Genomic DNA, 26,363 nt, shown 5'->3' with positions numbered 1-26,363 from the left:
GTATGTACGTACACTCTTAGAATCAGCTGATTTTTACACTATCACGCATGTACGCAAATTTCGGCTTGTGTGCACTGACTGCGGTCACGCTTTCTTCTCTTTCTTTTGAACATTTAGGTATATATCTGTTTCCTTTTTAGTGTACACTATACAGTGTAGAAAGTTCAGAAGAACGAGCCTCCAATAATAATATTGGTTGTGTGTCCTTAGTGAAATCTAGAAGAAAAAAAAGAAAAAACGCGTATGGCCACGTGTTTAACACGTTGATATATGAACTTTTCGACAAATATTGATTTTTAACATTACGACACTTTTTAATTAACAAAAATGGAACAAACAAATGAAATTAAAGTAAGTACAGGGTTAAGTATTTTTTGTTTTTGAAATTCATTTAATTGCATTGTAAAATAAAAGTTGAATTCATTTAAATAAAAATTTTATTTTTAACTTGTATTTTTTTCTTCCTTTTAATGCATGCATTTTTATGAAAAATATAAAATAATTAAATTTACTTGAAACATTTTTTTTTAATTATTGTCACATGTTGCTGAATTATAAATAAATTTTAATAAATTATATACTTTTATAGAACAAACTAAAGCTAGTAGAAGCTTCTCTGAAAGGCAAAGGTTTGGTGAAACAGCATATAGATTCTTATAATTATTTTATCAACAAAGAAATAAAAAATATTGTTAAGGCAAATGAAAAAGTTTTGTCTGATGAGGATCCACATTTTTATGTAAAGTAAGAACATTTTTATGTAAAGTAACATTTATATTTTTATATAGAAAATGCAACTGTAAAATTATTAATTTAACATTATTTTTTTATCTTGCAGATATTTAAATATAAAAGTAGGTTCACCTGAGATTGAGGATGGCTCAAATGTAATGCGGCCAACTACACCGCACGAATGTCGTTTAAGAGATCTAAATTATTCTGCACCAATCATAGTAGATATTGAACACATAAGAAATAATCAACGGATAAGAAATACAAACATGGTAATTGGAAGGTATGAATAAAAAATAAAGAATAGAATAACATGTGATAATGTGAAAAATATTATATGATTATAAACTCTCTTGCAGGATGCCAGTAATGTTGCGCAGTTCAAATTGTGTATTAACTAATAAATCTCATTATGAGCTAGCTAAACTGAATGAATGTCCATATGATACTGGTGGTTATTTTATTATAAATGGTCAAGAGAAAGTTATATTAATGCAGGAACAAATGGTCAGAAACAGAATTATTGTGGAAGAAGATGGTAAAGACATTATTGCAACATGCAATAGTTTTACACATGAAAAAAAGACTAAGACAACTGTTGTGGGGAAAGGAGGCAGATATTATATAAGAAACAATATGTTTCAAGACGATATATTGATTACTGTAGTTTTCAAAGCTATGGGAATAGTAAGCGATATAGATATCTTACAAATGGTTGGAGAAAAAGGAAAATATATGAACAAATTTATAGCCAGTGTAGAAGATTGTCAAGAATTGGGTGTTTTTTCTGAGAAACAAGCATTAAAATACCTCTATAATAAACGCAGACAGATGAGATTTCATGTTGCAAAGTCTACTAAAATTACTGACGAGATGAAAGATTTGTTAGCAGCAAATGTATTGTCTCATGTGCCTGTCATAGATTTCAACTTCAGAACAAAAGCTTTGCATCTCGCTTTGATGATTAGAAGAGTTATTGATGCACAAAGTGATCGCAAACTGGTTGACGACAAGGATTATTATGGTAATAAACGTCTGGAACTAGCTGGATCTCTTCTGGCTCTAATGTTTGAGGATTTGTTCAAAAGATTTAACTCGGAGCTCAAGCAAATTGCCGATAAGAATATTCCTAAGATAAAAGCGGCACCATTTGATATAACAAAATATATAAGAAAGGATCTGATTACCAATGGGCTAGCTTTTGCTATATCTTCAGGCAATTGGACAATCAAGAGATTTAGGATGGAAAGACATGGCGTTACACAAGTGTTGTCACGATTATCATACATTTCAGCACTTGGCATGATGACTCGAGTTCATTCTCAATTTGAAAAGACGAGAAAAATCTCTGGTCCGCGAGCGTTGCATGGTTCACAATGGGGAATGTTGTGTCCAAATGACACACCAGAAGGTGAATCGTGCGGCTTAGTGAAGAACTTAGCATTGCTGGCTCATATTACCACGGAAATGCCAGAGGAACCGTTTGTAAGATTGATGCGTAATCTTGGCGTGCAAATTATTTATACTTGTGTCGGAGGAGAGCTAATTAAAAAGGGCATATATGTGGTTTTCGTCAATGGTAATATGGCAGGTATCATAAAAGAATCTATGGTCTCAAGGTTGGTGCACCAGTTTAGATTGTTACGCAGAAAAGGATACATAGATTGTTTTGTGTCAATATTTGTGCAACGTCGCCATAAATGCGTTCAAGTCAGTTGTGATGGTGGTCGATTGTGTAGGCCGCTCATCATTGTTAAGGACGGGAAGCCTCTTATTGAACAAAAACACATGAACAATCTTGAGATAAATCTTTGGACTTTCAATGATTTTGTTCGTGCTGGTAATAAATATTGAAAATACAATATATATTTAATTTTTATTTTATGTATTATTCAATTAATTGTAATACATTGTTTATTGTGTTATTTAGGATTGATAGAGTATTTAGACGTAAACGAAGAAAACGACAGTTTGATTGCTTGCAAGGAGTCAGAAATTATTCCTCAAACAACACATTTAGAAATCGCAGAGTTTACAATCTTGGGTGTGTGTGCAGGCTTAATACCATATCCAAATCATAATCAAAGTCCAAGAAATACTTATCAATGTGCTATGGGCAAGCAAGCTATGGGAGTTATAGGATATAATCAACGTAATCGCATCGATACAGTGATGTATAATCTGGTATATCCGCAAAGGCCGATAGTAAAAACACGACAGATAGAGTTAATCAATTTCGATAAATTGCCAGCTGGTGAAAACGCTAACGTAGCAGTAATGTCATTCAGCGGATATGATATAGAAGATGCGCTCATATTGAATAAAGCTTCTGTCGATAGAGGATATGGAAGATGTTTGGTATACCGGAACTCGAAATGTTTAATAAAAAACCATCCCAATCAACCGAGTGATATAATTTTAGGACAACTTTTAGACCCAACTAGTAAAAAACCTATATGGAAACATGATATTCTTGAGAACGATGGGATTGCAGCGACTGGTGAAAAGGTGGAAAATAAGAAAGTATGTATTTGAATGACAGCGTGATTTTTTTGTTTGTTTCTACTATGATTAATCTTGTACCATGTTATAGGTATTGGTAAATAAATCTGTGTCGACACGTGGAAATATCGGCCCATCGAGGGCTGACAATTTTCAAGCGAAACCGGAGTATCGCAGCGCGGAAGTTTCGTACAAAGGTTCCGTCCCGGCATATGTAGAGAAAGTTATGGTATCTAGTAATGCGGAAAATGCTTTCTTAATAAAACTATTATTAAGACAAACTCGAAGACCTGAGATTGGTGATAAATTTAGTAGTCGCCATGGACAGAAGGGTGTTGTAGGTAAAATTATTTTGTTATAAATATATATTTTCATGTTAAGATATATCATGCGTTGTAAAAGAGGTATTTCTGATAATATATTTTTTCAGGCTTAATTGTAGATCAAGAAGATATGCCATTTAATGACCATGGTATATGTCCTGATGTGATTATGAATCCACATGGTTTCCCATCTAGAATGACAGTTGGGAAACTGATAGAGGTATTAGCTGGCAAAGCAGGCGTTGTAAATGGGAAATTTCACGATGCAACAGGTACATTTTATAAGAAGATAATACGATAGAGCTGTATGCGATATAATATTTAATCTCTACTAATCTTTGCTTGTAGCATTCGAGGGCGCTAAAGTAGAGGATCTCTGTGAAGAATTAGCAAAACATGGTTATAATTACTTAGGGAAAGATTTATTCTATAGCGGCATGACTGGACAGCCAATAACAGGATATCTCTTTTCTGGAACAGTAAGTTTTTCTTTTAAAAATAAATAAATCAGTGCAATTTAATTCAGTTATTTTAGATAGAAAAAAGTTATTCCAAATATGTGAAACTAATATAATGCATGCATTTTTTTATATGTATAATAATTTTATTATTTACTATTTTAACTAAGATGATAATGACTTGATATAGTTCATTAAAATTTCTAAAGTATTTTTCACTTTCCAATAAAAATATTGAGTTAGATAATTAACTCCAATTAATTATCGATAAGAGGTTTTGATCAATATCTTGTTTAAAATACAAATTTAATTGTATTATAGGTTTATTACCAGAAATTGAAACATATGGTGCAAGACAAAATACATGCTCGTGCCAAAGGTCCAAGAGTAATTCTAACTCGCCAACCGACAGAAGGACGTTCCAAAGACGGTGGTCTACGTCTGGGTGAAATGGAACGCGATTGCTTGATCGGTTATGGGGCCAGCATGTTGTTAGTAGAGAGACTCATGTTATCGAGTGACGCATTTCAAATCGACATTTGTAATGAGTGTGGTCTGATGGGATATAACGGTTGGTGCCAAAGGTGTAGCTCCAGTTCCTCCATGTCTACAATCACAATGCCTTATGCTTGTAAATTATTGTTCCAAGAATTACAATGCATGAACATATTACCCCGTTTAACATTGAAAGATTATTGTGACTAATTATTTATTATCAGAGTATATTCAGGTAATTTTCAACCTCTATCTATTTCATTAGCAGAGCTTAGATATCGAATTTTCAAAATTAAATTCATTTAATACATAAAAATACTTGTCTATTATATGATTTGTATGTTTTTATTTGAATAAATTACATATTTTCTCTTTGGAAGACATATATTGGTCTTTGGAATTTCATTTTACATTATATTCATTATACATATATAGCAAAAATTTTTATATTATAAATGCAATATCTTTTGTGATATTATGCGTTGCAATTTAACAAATTGGTAACTTAAAATATCATTATATACATTATATAAACATTATATATGTACAATTTTTTTTTGTTTATAATATATATTTTTCTCTGGCAACTCGCACATAAACATTCAAGCTTTCCTCATAATGTGTGTTATAAGGATTCCGCAAACAGAGAAATTTCTGGATTTTCAATATTCTTCTTACTTTGTATAAGTTGTAATTCGATTTTTCTAGCATTTTGATCTTCAGTGTTTGCATATACTGCAAGTAATTATTTGTGTAACAATATTAAGATATGTGCCATATTGTATGTTCTGCTATAAATATTATTATAGGTATTTACCTTTAGAATATTCATAAGTATTAAGTAATACGCTGTATAGAGAATTTATAGTTTTCTCCATGGTGATCTTCATATTGTTTTGCAAATACAAGTGAGCAAGAAATAATGCAGCAAAGAGATCTCCAGACCCCGTAAAAGTGGCTGGTATTTTTGGAATGTCTAATTTTAACAATATATTATCTAAGAAAAAAAATTCATTAATGTAATGTAGTTTTATAATAATCTGAGAGTTTAAGTGTTATCTTATAGTGCAATAATACTTTTTTCAGCGCTAACTACTGCTGTCAATTTGTTGTTAAGCTCAGTTGATGATACAGCTACAATTTTGGGTCCAATTTGATGCAATTTTTTAACTGCATTTTGCAATTCAGCAATATTGGTAATTTTTTCATCTGTCAGTAATCTGAGAAAGCAAATATATGATTATGAAAAAAAATTATAAAAATATATAATTTCTAAGAACTTTTAACAATGTATCATATTGTGATAGGTATTGAAATTAACGAGGTAGCAATATAGTGTATCAATATCATATATACTCTAATTCAAACTGATTAGGAGTAAGCACATCTGCTAATGGAACTATCTCCTTCTTGTAAATTTCCTTCAGTGCTTCTGGGACATACATCTTCCCATTATCACCCATAACAGGATCACAAACGTAAATAAGATTTGGATTTTTACTTTTCAATGTCGTGACCAATAATGCTACTCTTTTTAAAAAAGAAGCTGAACCAATATATCCAGTCAGTAAATGCGTATAATTATCCAAGTTATTTTGCGCCAAACCATCAACTAGGTCGTCTAAAATAATTATTACTGAGAAATATTTTCTTGCTCTTTCTAAATAATCATTGTTATCTGTCTTTGATCTTACCTAGATCTTTATCATTGAGTATCTGACCTTTAAATGCTTTATAACCAGTATGATTAGATAATTGTACAGAGTTAATTGCGTCGACTTCAAAGCCTAATAGCTGATGAAAAATTAATTTCTCAATTTATTTATATTTTATCAAAGTATGGAAAATCGGTTTTTATTGCATATTAAAAAAAACATTCAGTGTCAATCAAAGATCAACATAAGGACGTATATCTTTTTAATTTTTCTACAATATTTACCTGTAACGGGAAAGTTGCGCTTTTATTGCCAACATATCCTGATACAACATGACTCTGAATTGAAAGTATGCGTGGTGTTTTTGCGGAACACATAGTTTCGATCAGCTGATACTATATAATTTTTCAATGAACTCGGATACACTTGTCGATTATTCAAGATCCTGACGCTTACATAACTCGCTGTTATCACAGTACAGTAATCTGCTGATAGTGGGCCCTAAACATTCTAAAATACATGAAATGGTTATGATTTCCTTTCTTATATTTTTTTAAAAACCTCTTTTTTTCTTCATTTCTCTATTAAAAAAATTATTTAATTTAAAATTATTTTAAATATAATTATATAAATTTATGTAACATAATTTATTTTATTTATCTTACAATATTTCGCTGCATATTAAATCGATTAAATTTTGCATTGCATAATATTTTCAAAATAAATTATTGGCGATGCATGCATTGCAAACTTTTTGCCTTGAGCTGCATCAAAATGTGTTCGATATTCGGCTCTAATCTTTTTCATGTTCTATGGTCGGGAACATGGTGATCATCTAACCTAAATATGCACCTGCTGCACCGGAGATAGTTAACAATAATTTTTGACTTTGGAGGTAATATTATTTTTTTATGCAAAAAAAGAAAAAAAATATATGCTTGTAATGTAAGTTAAGATTGTTTCGCCGACGAATTAATAAGAAAAAACACATATAAACATTTTTTTTCTGAAATTCTCTAATTGACAATTATATAAACAATCATTTTGCAGGATAATGACAATGCTGCAGTTTAGTGCGACACTTTATACCGCGACTGCAAGACTCACACCTCGTTCGTCCTGGCGTTTTACTGCACTCATAGCTAATAACTCCAGCACAGCAGTGACCAGCGAACACTCTGCTGTTTCTGCGAAGGTAAAGACACAACTCATATTTACATTATATACCTGCTTTAATTCAATTTTACTGACAGAAAAGCTTCTCAATGTATGTTTATGTTTAGGAAGATGATGCTACTAAATTCGCAGAAATACAGGATATCTCACAGAATGAAGAGAAGCAGCAATCTAAAAAAACAGGAATCCATACAAAATTTTATCCATCGGAAAAGAAATGGTCCAGTGAAAGTGACACAATATTTTCCAAAAAATTTCAAGCTGCTAAGTCTATAAATGATTTGCTAGATTTGGCACTGCTGCAAAATCTGTCCATAAATAATGCATTAAAGCTTATTTCAAGTATAACTAATCAGATAAACAGTGGCAAATCGCAAATAGCCAATATTGAAGCTGATGAAAGATTTATTCATCTCAGAAAGATTGTTAAAAGTGGTAGCGAGATTAGAACATCAGAAGATCTCTCACAGTACTCTGACTTATCTACACCTGCAATGATTGAGGTAAATGCAATGTTTATATTAGTATTAAATATATATGTGCCTTGACATATTCTTTTTATAAAGGTGATGGCAACATTGAGAGAACAAGGAAATAGACATACACCACTATTAAGGATGCTATCATACAATATTGTCAAGTATAACATAACATTAACCATGAAACAAAGTGCAACTTTGTTGTATAGCATGGCTATATTAAATTTTCCAGATAAGGTATACATATATTTATCTATTATGTATAAAAAATATACTAATTTTTCATCATGTATAATCATTTTGTATCATTTATAGATTTTGTTGGAAAAAATTACATCTGATTTATTGAAATGTATACCAAAAAGTACCAATGTTAATACAAATAAATCCATAATAACATCACTTGGATTTCTCCGTTACAAAAATGAGGAAATACTTAAGGCATTCTGCAACACATTCTTCAAGGAATCAATCAATTATAAATTTCATGATTATTCGTCGATATTGCAAACGTTTGCAGCTCTACAGTATAAATCAGAGTGCGCAAGCTCGCTTATCAAGGTATATGAAAAAATTTCATAGTGTTTTCACTCTTATATATGTTCTTTAGCTATAAGAAGAGCTATATTTTATTTTTTCAATATAGATATGCATTTATATTATTTTTATGATCAGAATTTCACGGAACAATCAGATCCATTTTACACATCTGTGGTGGAATGGTTGGATATTGTTTGGGCCTTAGCGGTTTTAGATGCAGTACGGCCGCGACATATAGAATTCGTACTAGATCCTACATTTATGGAAAGGTTAAGCGGTTTGTATCTATTATATTGAATCACATAATTAAATTGTTATCATTTGAATATATTAATATTTGTTATTATGACTTCTGTACAGGTTCTTCCAAACTAAATATTTCAAAGAAATTAAAATTATTAAACATTAATGCCATTGCACAGTTTATACTGAAAGATTATAAAGGTAAATGTTTGGAAATGTGTGTATTAATATACTTTTAACAATTCCATAAATAATCATTATTCTAAATTACAGGACCACTTTTGGATAAAGATTCAGAAGTTTTTAATGTACCTTTAATTAGAGCAAAAGAAAAACAAGCGTATATAGATGCGTTATCGGAAACACTAACAAAGCTGCTGCCTTCTCAGTCTTATTTCAAAACAGATATTAATACGAACATGGGTTTTTTACTAGGTAAACTTTTTAATACAGTAGTAAACAGAAATGAATGAATTATAATGAATTTATTTTGTTAATCTTGTTACTAAAATAATTTTAAAAAATTTGTTTTTTTATTATTTTTAGATGCAGAATTTCGTATAAATGATCAACATAAATTTATAAAGGTGGAAGATTGGAATAAACAATCTAAAAATGTAAAAAGGTATATCATATTTTTATATCACAATTTGCTAATAAAAATTAATTATTAATTTTAAACATAATCACATTTTATAAATAATAGAAAATATAAATAACTGAACAATGACAATTATATTTAATAATTTAATAATAGCTTCAAAATTAATTTTTTTCAAAGAGCATAGAAATAAATTAATTTTAATTACACAATTATAAATTTACAACAATAACGAATATAATCATTTTAGGATAGCAATAATGATGCACGATTACCACGATTATTGTCGAGGACAGAAAGATCTCGTAGGATCGGTGTATTTATACACTCAATTACTAAAGGCCAGAGGTTACAACCTTATAACAATTTCCTATGAAAATTTCAGTGTACAGGACAAAATTGACAAACGAATTAATTACTTGAAGCAATGTATGAGTAATGTACAGGAAATTAAATCTATATAGTGCAGTATTGGTTCTAGTCCAATAAAATCTAAATACATATAAAAAATGTACATATTATCACCTTTATAATTTTATGTTTCACAATTTAATGTTTTCTAAAATTAGAAATTGATATTAAATGCCACTGTTTATTGTTGCTATATCAAGTTTTATCTCTAGTATCATAATGCTGAATTCAAAGAAACATTATTTGATTCAAAATTAAAAACAGCTTGTAAATATTTTTTAAATATTTATAATTTCTTTGTTATATTTACACATTAAATATTTTATTTCAATATTTATTACGTTATTATAATAAACTACCTTTATTTTTCATTTTTTGTTCATTAAACTTTTTACTGTGGCGGCTGCCAAGGTTCAATCTTTGGTCTCGTAGTGCTGTAGGGCATATAAGCTTTATTGGTGCCACTCAAATTTGGTTCATGCTCTAACATCCATTTGTATTTCGGTCGAGATGGATCTTTATGTGGTGGCAAATCTGTTTTGTAATGTAACCAACCAAACCACTCTGGTGGGACTTGCGAGCCATCATAATTGAGTCCAACTTTATCAGCATACATCACCCATCTATTACGACCTATAAAAAATATCCAATAAATAATAATATATAAAATTATACAAATTTAATCTTTATGTGCAAGAATTTAGAATCTTATGAAATGCCTTAATATTGTGTATTATTCTGTGTAAAAATTTATTTCAACATTGTGCGATGTGGTTAAGAATGTATCTATAATAACTCACCTACAAAATATGCATTATTCTCATAATATCGATTTCCAAATTTATCTTCCCCGATTAAAGTGCCAACCTTGAGCTCATCCGTCCTATTCACACAAATCAGTTTGAAATAATCACACTTAATTGCTAAAAGTATTAAATTACCATATCGTGCAATTCTCTATGTAGTAAAAAATAATTTATATAGTAAAATATATTGTAAATGTAGTAAGAAATATTGTTTCTGCAAATGAAAATTAGGAGATGCAACGTTAAAACTTGAATAAGTTAGAATTGTGTACAAAGTAGATTATACAATATTATATGTATGTAATCCAATGTGTTAGCAGACAATATTGTAAAATGTTTATTGTATTGTTGAAATAATATAACGTATAATTATATAATAATAACCTGAATAATGTCTTTACGGAACCGAAAGGTCCACCGTTTGCGCGAATAATGCGAAAAAACGTGGCAATTTTATCTAATCCTAATAATTTTGCCATATTTATTTCTGTAAATAAACCTCTGAAGTGAAGAGTGAAGTCGGTCAAATGTCAATTCAACAGTGTCGCCAATGTATTTAGCCAAAGAAATCTAGGGAATTATGTATAATTTTTATAATTTACTAGTGTGGATATCTATCTATATTACACACAATCCGTGGTTTAAAGAACCTACCTTCATACGGTTATTTCTATCGTGCATTTTGTAAAAAAAATTGTTCTTGTATAACAAATTACAACACGTATCGCAATATTTGTCGTAATAGGAAATTTTATTATTCGATGCTGTCAATATAATCTCAAATATCAACTTTAATAAAAATTCTTCAACTATAACTATGAATAAATTGTCGTCGATTATTGAACGAAATGTGCGATTGCAATTAAGACGCCTAAATACAGCAGTTACAAAAGAAAGACAAACGCCAGCCGAATATTGTTTGCAATTAGTTAGGTATTTATTTTTATGCTAAACTTTGTCGTATATACATAATAACAAATATAAAATTTAAATAGTAATATTTTAGTAGAATATTGTTGAGATTATGTAATGTTTTGTCACAGTTTTCAAAAAAAATTTGGGTTTATCAAATTCGTAAAAAATAGATGAATATATACTTTTTTTTAAAATGAAGCTCTTGTATCCTCTATATTTTTTTATTTTTTAAATAAAACAGTTTTTTACAAAACTTAGTAAAATAGTTATATTTATATGAAACATCCACAATCTAATTTGCAATCATGTTTACATGTATTATCTTTTTAGGAGAAATGATTACGAGAACTTTCTGTGCACATTGTTACTTCCACATAGTGTTAAATCAGTGGCATTTGCTATACGAGCATTTAATGTCGAAGTGGCTCAAGTGGAGGATCAAGTGAGCGACAATAAGATAGGAGCTATGCGACTGCAATTTTGGACAGATGCTTTGAACAATATTTATAACGATCACCCTCCCAGAAATCCTGTATCACTGGAATTACACAGGGTAGATGACTGAAAATTAACATTCGAATACATTTCTGAGATTATATTGAAGATCGAAGCTGTGAATTTTTTTTTAGAGACTTCTCGCATCTCTTGCAGATCCTCCAACGACATAAGCTCTCTAAGCGTTATTTCAAGCGTTTGATCGACGCTCGCTTGAATAAATTAAGTAACTCGATATTCGTGGACTTGGAATCACTCGAGAGGTACTGTGATTATACCGCATCGTCGATATATTATTTGCTGTTGGAGGCGAATGGTACAGCAAATGTCAACGCAGATCATGCGGCCAGTCATTTCGGCAAAGCACACGGTTTAATCACCTCGATACGGTCCGTACCGTATAACGCTAGAAAACGAGTTATTGTACTGCCGCAGGACGTTTTGCTGAGGAACAGCGTCTCCTCGGAATCCATTTTCCAGGGACAATCGAGCGCTGGACTTCGAGACGCGATGTTTGAAGTCGCGTCTTGCGCCAAACAACATTTAAAAGTGGTACCTATCATTGTTCGATAATTAAAATATTAAATTTTATAAATTAAATATAAATAATAGATTAAATAGGCTAAATTTATAGATTAAATATAAATAATGAATACAATTGTGTGGAACAAAATTTAAGTTTGATCTTTCTATTTTTTAAAATATTGTATTTTTATGCGTGTAAAAGAATAAGGACATTTTTTGACGTGTACAAAAACTTTTCTGTTTTAGGCAATGTCAATTAAAAAGACAATGGGAAAGGATTTTAACGCGATATTTTTGCCGGCAGTTTGCGTGGAAAATTATTTAGAGGAATTACGAAAAGTAGACTTTGATGTTTTCCATCCAACATTACAAAGAAGAAATGGTTTTCTTCCGTTACAATTATTTTGGAGAAAGATATGGTTTTAGTAATTAAATATTGAGATACACTTAATGTGTTCATTCATTTTTACCTTCAAAAGTAATTGTTTTAAAAAAGTTGTGAATTATAGGAAAAAAAAGAAAATAAAGAATTCAAAAATCTGCATCAGAATGGCTAATTTTTTTGTCCAATTTTTTAAAATTAATATATAGTAATAGAGTTTCTAGTTGCCCCTCTACACTTTATATACTCTACGTTTGATGGATTGCGTCCGTTTGATATATTTTTGATTTGATCGAATTCATGAATCATCATCACGTACCGGTTTTCGATTAAATTTCGTAGAAAAGTAAATATTCAAGCGATTTGAAATTCAGCATAATTTAATAATAAATTTGATTTATTCGTACTGAAACAGTTGCAGACAACAGAAGACAATAGAATACTTCGGTTAACTGCCACAGGTAAATCATTCTTCACCTTTGTACATTGTTATGAAATCTTTGTCTAGTTTATGTTTATATTTAATTCGCATCTTTCTAACTTGTTTTATTTGTTTCTGATGCGTTATTTTTGCAAAATCTCGATAATTATCCCTGTTTGAACAATGAAATATCTCATTATTTGAAGGTTATAAAGTTCTTTTACGATGAAGTAATTTTTTATTTATTTAATATCGTTTAGCTCTTTTAACTTATAATAACGGATTTTAAAACAGAAAGTAAAATCTTTTATTTTTGCAGATCAAAATGTCTACGACATCACAAAAGCACCGGAATTTTGTGGCAGAACCAATGGGAGAGAAACCTGTGACCGAGCTTGCTGGCGTTGGGGAAGTCTTAGGGAAAAGATTAGAAGCTGCAGGTTTTGATAAAGTAATATTTGTATATAAAATCTAATTATTAATATTTTACATTGAATACTTGTTTCAATTTATATATACAACAGTCTATTTGCAACTATAAAAATATAAAATTATTTTGATCTACTAAAATCTACTTGCATATAAATTGAAAGAAAATTGAAAGTTTGTGATACTTAATGAATTTTACAATAATTACTAAATTTTACAAGTTTTTTGATTAGATTTGAGCTCATAATTGAATTCTTTGTACAGGCATATGTAGTACTAGGTCAATACTTAGTGCTAAAGAAGAATAAGGAATTATTTCAAGAATGGATGAAGGATGCTTGTTCAGCAAATGCAAAGCAGTCAACAGATTGTTATCAGTGTTTAACTGACTGGTGCGAAGAATTTTTGTAAAGTAATTGTGACATAAATTTGACAGGAGTGTATGTGTTTCTTAAAAACAGAATATTAAGTACAGTTTTATAATACTAACTAAATAAAATTTACATTTGACTGAATTGTATATTCTTTTAAGAGCAGAGTATTTAAATATTTACAGTATTATAACATTAATAAAATGTAAAATTTGCATTTTGTTTATGTTATAAAACTGTAAAACTAAATATTCTGTTTTCAGAAGAATATATTTAGTCAAATTTACCAATAATATCTATTTTAATTTTAAACGTAAACATTAAGCAAAATTGTTGCTCTGTAATTAGTACAAAAATTATAAGAACTACAATGTGCAGTCTAGATATAAGAACATTGATAAATCTAAATCTAATTTTACGAATATGAAAGAAATAAAAGCAAATTATTCTTTATAACTAAATCATAGTTGTTGTTTATGTTTATAAAAATTAAATAATAATAAATATCAACTATTTTCATATAAAATATCTGAAATACATTTTATATATTTAAAATTGAAAAGATAATATAATTTAATACATATTTTAAAAATTAAATGTATATTTTAAATTATTTCAAATTTTATTGTTATATATATTTACTATTAATTTATCTCATCAATAATATTGCATTATATTATGCCTGATTTAAGAATTTAATGACACCTCCTAATTTATGCTTTTCAAAAATTGAAACCTTCAAAAACCGTTAATAATAATAATTTTTTTCCGAAGCTTCTTTCGTATCGTGATTGGTCAATCAAATGCGCCGATAGGTTGTTTATCTTAGTACTTTTCTCAGTCTATGCCGTATTATATTTTAGGTTATAGGTTTTGTCTAATTGTCAGATAAACTGTTTACAAGGGTTATAAATTTGATAATTAAGAGATTCATATATACGTTTAGAGAGAACATATGACATTAATTATCAAATTACGAGATTGTAATTTTAGAATTTAATTCAATATAATTTTAATAATGAGGATCGCTGTAGAAGGTTGTGCTCACGGCGAATTAGATATCATTTATGAGACTATACAGGAGATTGAAAAGATAGATGGAAAGAAGATAGATTTGCTTATTTGTTGCGGCGATTTTCAAGCTACCAGAAATTTAAGCGACTTACAATGTATGGCAGTGCCAGATAAATATAAAAATATATGTACCTTTTACAAGTAAGAATTATCTTAGCAAAGACTCGTTGAAATTGTTTAATATAATTTACACACACACTTTATGTTTAATATTATTTATATATCTAAGCTTATTGTATATAGATATTATTCGGGTGAGAAAAAAGCCCCAGTATTAACTATTTTCATTGGAGGCAATCACGAAGCGTCAAATTATCTTCAGGAATTGCCATATGGAGGATGGGTTGCACCTAACATTTATTACCTTGGATATGCAGGTGTCGTACAAGTAGCTGGAGTAAGAATTGCAGGACTTTCAGGTATCTATAAGAGTCAACATTGGATGCAGGGACGTTATGAAAAACCTCCATATAATGATAGCACTATACGAAGCATATATCATATTAGGAATTTGGAAGTCTTTAGGTTAAAACAGGTAAATATTTATTATGACACAGAAAAAGATAGAAAGAAATAGTTGATGACAGAAAAGACACAGAAAGAAATAGTTGATAGAATTACATAAACTGTAAAAGATTGATCGAATTGTATAAATAACTATATAATTTTAGATGATTTAAAATAAGGAATATCTCCAATAGGGTATATATATTTTTTTTTTTCAGCTTTCTGGCAAAATTGATATTTTTCTATCACATGATTGGCCAGCAGGAGTGACAAAATATGGAGATGAAGACACGTTGTTAAGACAAAAACCTTTCTTTAAGTAAGAAACTTCTATTTCTATATCAAAACTTTATGAATGTTGGCACAAAATTATGTTTGAAATAATAGATAAATTTTAACATATATATTAAGAGTTCTAATATTCAATCATTAATTTTTATGTTTTAGAGATGATATAGAAAACAATACCCTTGGTAGTCCTCCAGGTATGGAATTGTTAGAACGTCTATATCCTTCTTACTGGTTCTCAGCACATTTACATTGTAAATTCGCGGCGCTCATTCCCGAAAAGGAAGGAGCACGAGTGACAAAATTTCTAGCGCTGGACAAGTGTCTACCAAAACGAAAATTCCTTCAAGTACTGGAAATAAATTCGCAAAAGGATGGTTTGATAAAATTGGACTATGATCTTGAATGGCTAACAATATTATATTTAACGAATCACTTATTAAGTGTCAAGAACAATTATCACTACATGCCTGGTCAGTATGGCGTTGGCAGGTGGATGTACACACCCACTACGAAAGAGAAACAAACTGTATATGAGAAATTTAAATCTAATTTACAAATTCCTTGCAACTTCACTCAAACTATGAAACCATACGATCCACAAGATACAACACACGTTCGAGTCGAACAGCCACGATTACTGATAAATGATCAGACTACTCAATTCTGCCAAATGCTGGGCATCGACGATCCCTCCACCTTGCTGCAAATTATTACGAGCACTACTTCAACTTCGAAGGATAAGTCGAGCGAAATGGAGACGTCCGGCGAGTACATGTCGGAATCCATGGAGGTCTCATTTGAGGAGGAGAGCGTGCTTAGTTCTACTTTTCAGGAAAATTCGACGAATAAATATTTTGTTGATAGTTCACCGACGAATCTATCCTCAAAAAACGATAATGATGATGAATATCATAATTTTGATTATACAGACACGAGTAAAAGCACCTTAGAGGATGTTCATAATTCCACTACGTTTGTAGAACCTGCTTCGACAAAAGATAGTAAGTAATGTTTTTAATCAAATACTCGAGAGAATAAAGAACGTTGAGAAAAAGAATAATTTCGAGATAAATTAAATATGTTACAGGTGTACAAACTGAGCCAAACTGCAAGAAATTTAAACGTCGGAATTATTCTATATACTCTAACACATTCTAACTGTGATTAGTGTTTTTTTTTAGTTAGATATTTATATCAAATTACATTTATATCTATTATATTTATATCAAATATATTATTTCCATCATTGTATCACTGAATTCTTTTCATTATTATATATCTAATTAGTATGTAAATAATAAACTTTTATTACAGAAAGAGAAAAAGAAGAGAAAAAAAGAGATTTAATAAATTAACAAAAATTTTTGTAAATTTATTAAATTTTATTACTTTTATCAAAATTTTTATTATAATGATATCAATCATTAGATTATAAATACTGTGTATGTACATGTCCTTTCCTATTAAATTTATTATTTTATAAATATATTATTCGTATTTTAAAACTTATAATTAACTTATATATAATTTACATGTTTATTATATATCTCAATCAATCTTTCTTTTATAATTTATTTATACAATCTGTCCAAGTTGACGACAATTTTCTGTTTATTTTTTTTATTCCGTTAGATTTTGTGTGCCTACTTTTTGATTAAAAAGTATATTTATATCTATAAAATAAATAAATATTTCAGTAAATAATTTAATAAAAAAATAAGGACAAAAATAATCACGTTTTCAAACTTATATTCAAAAAATAAACGCGATTGTTTGATTAATCGATCGAGTTATCGAGTATCGTCCATCCCTACCCGAGCGCAATTGCCTCGATTAGTAAGCACGCTGTATGTCCGCGTGATACATGCTGGCTTGTTTATTTCTGATTCTTTTTGATTTATTTCACTGCGTATAAATTGTCGATGTATAAATAATGACAATTGTGTATATTCGTACACGGATAACATCTCCTCGATCAGTCGAGGATACTTGTGTTGCCCGAAATGATTGACAGCTGAAATGTCATCACGATGCTTGTAAATATGGTGGCAAAACAAATGTGACAGTGTCAGTTCTTCCCAATTGTTGACTACTTTGAACGCAAAAATGGACAAATTGACTATCATTTCGGGGATACTGTTTCTGCTGGCGGATATCTCTGCCATAGTTAGCATCGCTATGCCGGATTGGATCATTACCGATGTCGGCGGTACTTGTAAACTTGTGGATTTTATTTTTATTTTCAAACGAGCACAACTTTTTCTCTATTTATCATAAAAGATATATTTTTTCTCACATTTTTACATTTATTTTTATTTTATTTTACAATTATGTGCTATGTGAGAATTTGTACATGTCATAATTTTCATTCTTTCGGTTTAAACAGGTGATACAAGACTAGGTCTCATGTGGTCATGCATGACCTTGTACAACAGACCACAGGTCTGTTACAAGTCAGATCTGCAATCGGAATGGTTGATGGCACTGGTCTGCATATTTGTAGGATGCATTTTAATAACAGCAACCATAATATTACTGGTCATTTCACATTGGGATCGTAGTGTCATTCCTTATGCACGTTGGGTAGGATTTGGTGCAAGTAAGTGTCAGAAGAGTATATAATATTTAGTATAATAAAATGTACATAAATGATACATTTATAATGTAATACATGAAAATATATAAAATGTACATAAATGATACATTTATAATGTAATACATGAAAATAAGTTATACTGTATAATACAATTATATATATATATACATATATATATATATATATATATATATATATACACATAAAATTTACTTTTAAACAAAAACAGTGCAACTAAAATTACATTATACATAATAACTAATATTTAAATTCTCCAGTGGTGCTATTTTGTGCTGCGGCAGTTATATTTCCCATGGGATTCCATATTGACGAAATTGGTGGGCAACCATATCAATTGCCTAATTCACATCAAGTTGGAATTGCATATATTTTATTTGTCCTAGCATTATGGATTACAGTAATTTCTGAACTTTTTGCTGGCAAAGTTTGTCTGCCACATTTTTAGCATTATTCCATAAAAAAAATATTTGTTAATTATATTATCTTTACATTAACAATTGTATTATTTATATATGACTATTATTGATCCTTTAAATTTAAATATACTCTATACTCGGAAACATACGTGAAACAACCCCGTCATAAAGTCAAAAAATATGATACTTGTACTAGTTTTTTGCGCGTTGTAACTTTGCTACAATGTAACATACAAAAGAATTTAATTAGCTTCCTTTCGCATTTTTTGTAGTTTTATGGTTAATAATTATAAAAATTAATTGAAATAAACATATATCTTCTTTTTAATATATAAAATTAAATTTAACACGAAATGTTCTATCACCAAAAATTTGGCTGTTATGTGATAGTAACATGGCAATTACGTTTCGAATACCGTTGAGACGTCGTAACGTAACGTGTAACTAGTAGCACGTTGTAATGACATATTTACCACGTGACAGTGCTGGCAGGGTAATGATATATAGAATTTATCTTGTAAGGAACAATGCTATATATATATATGCCCAGATAGCTACAGTAATTATTGACATCATTTTGATGGCAAATGATGCATTTTGACATCAAAATTATGTCATAATAATTACTGTGGCTATCTGGGTGTATGTATGTATATATATATACTTTAAAAGGATTAAAATTTTGCTACAATTTTTATGCCGTATGCCAAATAGATTTATTATAAATATAGTAGACATTAATTGTAGATATTAGGGAAAGAGAGGATTTCTTTATATCATTTTATAAATCTTCTATAAAATTATATCATATAATGCTAAAATCTGTTATATATAATTATTATGTATCGCATTTATCTCTTCCTGAACTTAAAGATTAATGCATGAAAATTTCGTAAATAATATATATATATTGTTTATGATATATATATACATATTCAAATTCTACTTAGTCTAGAATTTTTTGTGATTAGTAACATAACGATAAGATTTTAGATAAAAGGAAATTTAAAGGAAACTTAAAGATAATTTGAGTAAATATATGTATCTTAATTATAACTAATTTTGATATAACATGTACAATTTTATTTTTTGTTATAAACTTCAAATATTTATTTACAAAACCCAAAATAAATGAGAGTTACGTTTAATGCATAGGATTACAATTAGATTCAAAACTTAGAATATTTCTTAATCTTATCTATATTATACAAACATATATACTAGATATAGTAAATGTATATATTACGAAGTTTAATATAAGGGAACTAAAACTTATATAATTCTTATTTATTTTAATGTTATTTAACACAAAAGATTTGCATCGCAAATAAATGGCGTTTTATTCGCATACAAAGCAAACAATCGGATTATAGTTACAAACTATAATATATCAATACATAATATTCAAACATAATAGATAAACAAGCTTTGTTGAACACCTCAGTTTTAAGAATTAATATGTGACATATAGAGTATCACATGCTTAGGAAAGATTAAATATACAAAATGTTCAATAATTTTACATATAATCTTCCTGATAAGTCTTTCATTTTTGTTTTGCCAGTTTTCTTTAAAATTATTGAGATGATTTAAGTGACTTAATGAGCAAGAAATCTATAGAAAGATCTAGTCAAATAAGATACATGCATATGACTTGTGTTATACATGATTTGAAAATATAAAAATAGTAATGTGTATATTAGAAAATGACTGGCAAGTTGGAATTGATTTTTGCTGTACAGGAGGATCATATAAAAAAATAATCTACATATAACGATTTGCATTTCTCTCTCTATATTTTATACACACATTGTCATAAATTTCAAAAATCTCGCACTTTTGGTTTCCTCTAAGAAATTGGAAACCAGTAACATTTACAGTCATCTTATTCAGAAAAAAGAATATATATATTTATTTATATATATACACAAGACACTCTTCTAGTATCTCACAAACTGCAACGTATAAAGCATTTAGTATATATATAACGCTCTTTATATAGATCCACTAAAAAAATGTGAACCCAGATTGGAACACTCGACGAATCTTAACTTCGCCTGGCTATATTTATCGCATGATTTTAGGGAAACTATATATGTATAGAACTTGTAACAACGATCGTAATAGGAATATTTCATGGAAGTACTATAAGAGTTCAATGTATGTTTACTCTTTCCATGCTATTACGGATAATATATAAAAACTTTCTGTATTTTTTTTGTAGATTTCTATTTAAATACAAATATCAACAAGAACTTTGAAGTTATAAAAACAGGTTTATGTCATTCCATTTCAAAAATTTTGCACGAAAATTAAGCAAATTATATTCCATTCCAAATGAAATATAATTTCGCTTATGTAAATTCTCGCTAAATTTTTTAATGGGTTTTAGTACTATTCGGTTGGTTACCGATAGTGTCACATCTTCGATAGTAAAGTAAGTAAGGTACTCGAGGTGATGTGGGCCTCAACACATTACTTTCTGGAACGCTTTTCACTGCACTATCATCATACCTCACCCAAGATCCATATCCTATGTGAAAGGCATCTGTGAAGTAATGACCTTTGGTAGCTTCTTTTCCATCATGATACGTAACTGCGAATAATTTGTACTGTTTTTGTTTCGGCCCTAATTTTTTCACAGTATTTGGTGATAAAAATTCTGCAAAAAAATTTCCATTGTATTTGTCTTGTTGAATATTGGAGATTAAAGTAGAATAAATTAGATTTATATTTGGTATACTTACTGCCATCAATTTTTAGATCTATAGGAAATTCCATACTCTTTAGTATTTTTGAGCATCCATTGGAATATTTGTCAAATTTATAAATAAACCATTTTAAATGTAATATAAGAATGACAGGTAATTCTTCCAAGGTAACTTGTTTCCATGCTTCTATCTGTTGTCTTGTTTTACTACATGTCATTCCTTCCACTTGATCTTTCCCAACGAGAATTTCAAGAGCATTTTTTACAGACTCAGCTTTCTATAATAAATAATATCATATCAGATATCGCATATAAATCTTACATAGCATAAGTAAATTCAGTGAAAATTCTTAATATACTAACTTGCACATCAAGTTGCAATGTGAAGAAGGGTTGCACGTTATCTGTCGGTTGTTCTCCTGCTCTCGATACTCTAGATCGCAATTGTCCCCGAAATATATCTGACAATGGCGTTCTTCCAAACTCCGTACACCGTGTGACAGCACCTTTATTTTTTGGTCCCATTACCTACATTGACATAAGAATGAATATATGTTTCATTATACATACATACATACATACATATACATATATATATATATATATATATATATTATATATGTATGTGTATTAAGAGTAATATCTAGATATATACTCTACTGAGCATCTTACCTGCCACTCTTCTTCATCATGAGCACAACCGACATTATTCTCCGAGTTGGCGATTGCATTTTGATCATTACTGACCAATTTTATCAACTAGAATTAATTATAATTATTACAAATTATAAATATTTTATAATAGTTCATATTTTTTTTAACGAATAGAGTATATATAAATTCATACTTCCAACATCTCGTCGTTGATGCCGTTTAGAAGACATGATAGGAACTCTTCCGCATCTTCCTGCCGCCCTTCCACAGAAAAAGCACCAGCAGCAGAGGTGTGCTTTAACATTGTATATACATATGATGGCTCAAAAGCAACACCACTATGTATATCTATGACTGTATCTTCTCCTCGTTTGTTGTGAACTCTATCTTTTCTGGGCATGCGAGCGGCCTCTGTCAAAGGTGTAAACTCGCGAACAAACTTGACCCTTTTTTTTAACAAGATAAATTAACTTTTACATTTCTTGTTATTATTATACACCTATATCGTTTTTGTAAAATTGCAATAGAAGTATTAAAAGAGTATTGAAATTATGGTGATTACTTACATGTTATCAATCAAAGGTGTAGCAGAATTCTTGCCCCTATTTTTAGGAAGTGGCAAAGCTTTGAGTAGATTATAAAATGGTGGACAGGCTAGTAAAGCTTGCAAGATACTATTGATATAACAATAGTTACTACGATTGGTTAATCCTCTTGGTAATAAGCTCACAGTCTGTTTGTCCATTTGATAACTGGACAAAAATTCTGAAAAAGAATATTAATTTGCATTAAAATATATTTGCATATAAAAATTTTATCATTCCAAAACATTATATGCACTTTTGTACTTACCACCTATTCTATATGAATTTGGATCATCGTAACAATTCTGTAATACACCATTCTGCAAAGTCGTGTCATCGTTTATTGTGCTTGTATCGTTTGGTGTGCTGGATGAATCGTTTTGATTCTTTAGTGTGGAATCAAGGTTCGTTGATTCTTTTTGAGTTGGTATTTCTGGTGGGTCATTCTGATTAATATGTATCGTCGGTTTACAAGATGCGAGTGTTTGTGTTTCGGTGTTATCTTTTTTCAAAAGGCTCGCGTAAGATCTAGTTGTAGTTGCAGATGATGTGGCAGATACAGATGCGGGCGATGGAGCTTTTGGCATGACTGACGAATCATTTGATGTGGTTGAAGAGCCATTTGGTATTTTATCTTCAACGGTATTATCTTGGGTATCCTTCAGCACAACATTCTCCTCAGTATGCATTTCACTTTTGTCTGCATTGGCAGGGACAGATTTAGGCGAAGTTTTTGTAACAATCAGTGCAATGTTTGATGTAGTTTCATTCTTTAACATCTTGTCCATTTCACAATTTTGATTTATTTCGACGTCATTGTTAGTATTTATGCATGATACGTCAATTTTCTCTGTACCATTGCAATTTTCAGCCCATACTATATTGTGTTGAATTTTTGGGTCTTTCTCACTGCTAGCTATGGTTTTTTTATTGGCAGTGTTTTCGTCAAAATTCTTGACAGATTCCGGTGTAGAATTATTTACAACGGTGGCAATGGCATTACTAATGACATTAGTTTGCATAGAGTCGTGGTTGTCTTGGTTTACTTGATGACATACTGATTTATCGATATATGTATTTTGTACATGTTTATCATGTACCTTGACAATTGGTTGTTTTGTGGTTTCTTGGTTCGATTGTTCCAATGGCACAGGTTGTGATTGTCGCACGCATCTGTCCATCTGCGGCGGATTCGGAGGATAAGTCGGTTGTGCATGCGAATTAGATGAAATTGGTTGTGCATTCGGATGTGGATGAGGTATCGATGAATACATCGGCGGTGCGTAATAGATTTGTCCGGCAGCTACCTGATGTTGTTGCGTAGAGACGGAATGATGATCAGGGTAAATGTACATGATTGGATGTATTTGTGGGTGAAATTGCGCCTGATCGCCCATGTATCCTGATTGCACTTCGTTAGTGGAATTAATTGCTCGATTATAGTTGTCTCTTCTCATACCTCTGCCCCGATTGTTGCGGCGTCCGTTCTCTCTACCATAATTCACGTCTTGAATCTCGGCACCGAGATTGTATCCAGGATGATATGTCAGTCCTGACATAAATGGCATATGACCATTTGTAGAAACATTGTACATTGATGCCTGCCAGTCATTACACAATGACACCATCTGTTGCGAGTAGGTCTGTGTTGGTGGCATGGCTAAATGAAACATTTGTAAGGATTATTATATTTTACAAAGCCTTCCAAATATGCCATTATAGGACTTTGATATAAGTGACTATGTATATACATCTATATGTATTTTTAATATTTAGTGCTATATTATTATTAAAAAATCATATCTAAAAAAAAACAGAACAGAATTATTGATAAAATAATTTCATTCAAAAAGTTTTCTTATACTTTTTATTTTATGAAAAAAGGATCAGAACATAAAGCAATTCGAGATAGGTAACATATTTACCATTATACCAATGTTGTTGGTGAAGTGCTGGAACTTCTGTCATTGTAACAGAATTAACATTATTATTATTATTTTCTGTAGCATCCCATGGTAGTTTTAAGGTATCGGTAGTGTCAGATCTGAGGATTGTTAATATTTCATGTTTATCTTTGTCAGTTAAATCATGTAAATCTAAAAATTGAAGATCCATCTGAAAAAAGCAAAATAAAAATAAAAATTATGTATGGCGAAATAATATATATATATATATACACACACACTGGAATATATATATATATATATATACATTAATCTTTGCTATATATATATATATATATATATATACATTAATCTTTGCTATATATATATATATATATATATATATATATAATAAATATTACTAAATTATTTTTAAATATCTTGTAAATATTTTATAAGAAATTCATTTTTGTTATTTTATTTTTGTTTGTCACAACTGTAAATTAATCATATATTTTTTTTATTTTAATGTATTCATTTTATATTATAACGAAGAAATATGCTCATTATGATAAAAGTATAAAAATTAAAATAAAAAAATATATAATGAATACATTATACTTACATATAATACAAGTGTTTTGTAATTGTACAATTTTCTACTAAGAAAAATTCCTTTTAATACTATTTTCAATAAACTGGACTAAAACAAATGACTAAAACAAACTATTTTTTCCCAGTATGTTAAAAGTGCGTTTAATAAATTAAGATAAAAAATAATAAACGTTAGGACTTAGAAACCTGGGATTAGCTTTGAATTACAATCTCAAAATTAATTTTACACTGATATCACGTAAAATGAGGAAGCGTTTCAAGCGAGTTTCGTGAAAGTTTGTTTATAGCCAGGGCCAACGCGAATTCGCGTATCGAGTGCCTCGAAAGATATCTCGGAGAAATGTGACAAAACATTGAGAAACTAAGGAAAAATCCTCGCCGAATCGGCCCGGGCGACGCAACGACCTAACCTTGACAGCACACCTGATCGCGCGAGGAGAATTTTTGCGGGCGAACGCGTTCGCGGATTAGGGAGGACTTACCTCGCTTCGAGTGACCATTCTCACGTCCACAATCGGTACAAAACATTAAAAATAGCACGGACCGTGGAGCTCGGGGGGTGATCCGGTGATCGGCAGAATCACGGGGTCGTCGATGCGTGCTTCGTGATAATTTTCACCGTTTTTCCCGATGGCGGTGTGCCTCGATCGCGCGAATATTAACGATTGTACGAAACTAACTAAATCACACCATCGAGAGCGTGTCTCGTCGTGGAGATTTAAAAAAAAAAAATCGTTTCAAGTCGATTACGAGGCGCGAGCGATCATGCTTTCCGGCATTCGCACGCTGATCGCATGCAGTGAACAGCAGTGAAAACGATCGAGATACTTGCGCTACGATGCTGCTACCGTTTGCGATGGCGCGACTGGCATCCTCGTTAAGGCCCGTTCACATGTCCCGCATACATGAAAACGCGCACTGTGGTCAAAAGATTCATTTCGATAGAGTCTGGTAATTTTTATCCCTCAGAAATTGACCAATCACAATCAAGAACAAGAAGGATACTCGACTGTGATTGGTCAATTTCTTACGGATTTAAATTATATATTGTGA

General features: G+C 30.2%; 9 protein-coding genes across 13 annotated transcripts; 6 read left to right on the top strand and 3 right to left on the bottom strand.

The window, feature by feature from the left end:
* Nucleotides 1-35: 35 nt before the first annotated feature.
* Nucleotides 36-6,039, top strand: RpIII128 (RNA polymerase III subunit RpIII128). Of its 2 annotated transcripts, XM_029303655.2 has the most exons (10): nt 38-117; nt 211-351; nt 590-744; nt 839-1,015; nt 1,092-2,572; nt 2,663-3,255; nt 3,326-3,575; nt 3,665-3,829; nt 3,906-4,036; nt 4,337-6,039. In XM_029303655.2, the coding sequence occupies exons 2-10, from the start codon at nt 328-330 to the stop codon at nt 4,718-4,720; spliced, it is 3,360 nt and encodes a 1,119-aa protein (XP_029159488.2). In that variant the 5' UTR covers nt 38-117; nt 211-327; the 3' UTR covers nt 4,721-6,039. The 2 variants fall into 2 exon arrangements, with proteins under 2 accessions (XP_029159477.2, XP_029159488.2); XM_029303644.2 differs by having other exon boundaries at nt 36-351.
* Nucleotides 2,310-6,668, bottom strand: Pdxk (pyridoxal kinase). The gene is made up of 6 exons (XM_029303804.2): nt 6,450-6,668; nt 6,205-6,304; nt 5,867-6,131; nt 5,588-5,730; nt 5,328-5,507; nt 2,310-5,245 (listed from the first exon to the last, which is right to left on the bottom strand). The coding sequence occupies exons 1-6, from the start codon at nt 6,540-6,542 to the stop codon at nt 5,136-5,138; spliced, it is 891 nt and encodes a 296-aa protein (XP_029159637.1). The 5' UTR covers nt 6,543-6,668; the 3' UTR covers nt 2,310-5,135.
* Nucleotides 6,669-6,914: 246 nt separating this feature from the next.
* Nucleotides 6,915-9,718, top strand: LOC114931601 (FAST kinase domain-containing protein 4). 2 transcript variants are annotated; one of them, XM_029303727.2, is made up of 10 exons: nt 6,915-7,060; nt 7,216-7,360; nt 7,449-7,844; nt 7,908-8,057; nt 8,136-8,381; nt 8,496-8,637; nt 8,721-8,804; nt 8,877-9,038; nt 9,150-9,228; nt 9,455-9,718. In XM_029303727.2, the coding sequence occupies exons 2-10, from the start codon at nt 7,220-7,222 to the stop codon at nt 9,666-9,668; spliced, it is 1,614 nt and encodes a 537-aa protein (XP_029159560.2). In that variant the 5' UTR covers nt 6,915-7,060; nt 7,216-7,219; the 3' UTR covers nt 9,669-9,718. The 2 variants fall into 2 exon arrangements, with proteins under 2 accessions (XP_029159560.2, XP_085339244.1); XM_085483118.1 differs by lacking the exon at nt 6,915-7,060 and adding an exon at nt 7,072-7,110.
* A 169-nt stretch (nt 9,719-9,887) lies between these two features.
* Nucleotides 9,888-10,975, bottom strand: ND-B17.2 (NADH dehydrogenase (ubiquinone) B17.2 subunit). The gene is made up of 3 exons (XM_029303824.2): nt 10,806-10,975; nt 10,416-10,498; nt 9,888-10,248 (listed from the first exon to the last, which is right to left on the bottom strand). Exons 1-3 carry the CDS (start codon nt 10,898-10,900, stop codon nt 10,007-10,009), a joined length of 420 nt encoding a protein of 139 aa, XP_029159657.2. The 5' UTR covers nt 10,901-10,975; the 3' UTR covers nt 9,888-10,006.
* An 87-nt stretch (nt 10,976-11,062) lies between these two features.
* sicily (NADH dehydrogenase (ubiquinone) complex I, assembly factor 6 homolog sicily) lies at nt 11,063-12,906 on the top strand. The gene is made up of 4 exons (XM_029303813.2): nt 11,063-11,354; nt 11,667-11,889; nt 11,988-12,383; nt 12,603-12,906. The coding sequence occupies exons 1-4, from the start codon at nt 11,239-11,241 to the stop codon at nt 12,780-12,782; spliced, it is 915 nt and encodes a 304-aa protein (XP_029159646.2). The 5' UTR covers nt 11,063-11,238; the 3' UTR covers nt 12,783-12,906.
* Nucleotides 12,907-12,971: 65 nt separating this feature from the next.
* Nucleotides 12,972-14,420, top strand: baf (barrier to autointegration factor). Of its 2 annotated transcripts, XM_085483119.1 has the most exons (4): nt 12,972-13,084; nt 13,154-13,199; nt 13,479-13,610; nt 13,853-14,420. In XM_085483119.1, exons 3-4 carry the CDS (start codon nt 13,485-13,487, stop codon nt 13,997-13,999), a joined length of 273 nt encoding a protein of 90 aa, XP_085339245.1. In that variant the 5' UTR covers nt 12,972-13,084; nt 13,154-13,199; nt 13,479-13,484; the 3' UTR covers nt 14,000-14,420. The 2 variants fall into 2 exon arrangements, with proteins under 2 accessions (XP_085339245.1, XP_029159666.1); XM_029303833.2 differs by having other exon boundaries at nt 12,972-13,199.
* A 369-nt stretch (nt 14,421-14,789) lies between these two features.
* On the top strand, nt 14,790-17,082 carry LOC114933684 (lariat debranching enzyme-like). 2 transcript variants are annotated; one of them, XM_029306286.2, is made up of 5 exons: nt 14,790-15,174; nt 15,277-15,568; nt 15,759-15,859; nt 15,988-16,832; nt 16,919-17,082. In XM_029306286.2, the coding sequence occupies exons 1-5, from the start codon at nt 14,978-14,980 to the stop codon at nt 16,987-16,989; spliced, it is 1,506 nt and encodes a 501-aa protein (XP_029162119.2). In that variant the 5' UTR covers nt 14,790-14,977; the 3' UTR covers nt 16,990-17,082. The 2 variants fall into 2 exon arrangements, with proteins under 2 accessions (XP_029162119.2, XP_085339177.1); XM_085483051.1 differs by having other exon boundaries at nt 15,103-15,174; nt 15,263-15,568.
* A 561-nt stretch (nt 17,083-17,643) lies between these two features.
* On the top strand, nt 17,644-21,119 carry LOC146723134 (uncharacterized protein C16orf52 homolog A-like). Its single transcript, XM_085483050.1, has 3 exons — nt 17,644-18,040; nt 18,218-18,430; nt 18,706-21,119. Exons 1-3 carry the CDS (start codon nt 17,938-17,940, stop codon nt 18,891-18,893), a joined length of 504 nt encoding a protein of 167 aa, XP_085339176.1. The 5' UTR covers nt 17,644-17,937; the 3' UTR covers nt 18,894-21,119.
* Nucleotides 20,636-26,151, bottom strand: Usp10 (ubiquitin specific protease 10). Its single transcript, XM_029303841.2, has 9 exons — nt 25,793-26,151; nt 24,738-24,927; nt 23,081-24,472; nt 22,795-22,993; nt 22,422-22,674; nt 22,247-22,333; nt 21,938-22,102; nt 21,612-21,852; nt 20,636-21,526 (listed from the first exon to the last, which is right to left on the bottom strand). The coding sequence occupies exons 1-9, from the start codon at nt 25,808-25,810 to the stop codon at nt 21,243-21,245; spliced, it is 2,829 nt and encodes a 942-aa protein (XP_029159674.2). The 5' UTR covers nt 25,811-26,151; the 3' UTR covers nt 20,636-21,242.
* Between the last annotated feature and the right edge of the window lie 212 nt (nt 26,152-26,363).

The sequence above is a fragment of the Nylanderia fulva genome, unplaced genomic scaffold (genome assembly GCF_048542155.1).
Source record: "Nylanderia fulva isolate GAGA-0341 unplaced genomic scaffold, ASM4854215v1 Scaffold23, whole genome shotgun sequence".
In the NCBI taxonomy this organism is placed as follows: domain Eukaryota; kingdom Metazoa; phylum Arthropoda; class Insecta; order Hymenoptera; family Formicidae; genus Nylanderia; species Nylanderia fulva.
This window is presented reverse-complemented; position numbering and strand designations above follow the sequence as displayed.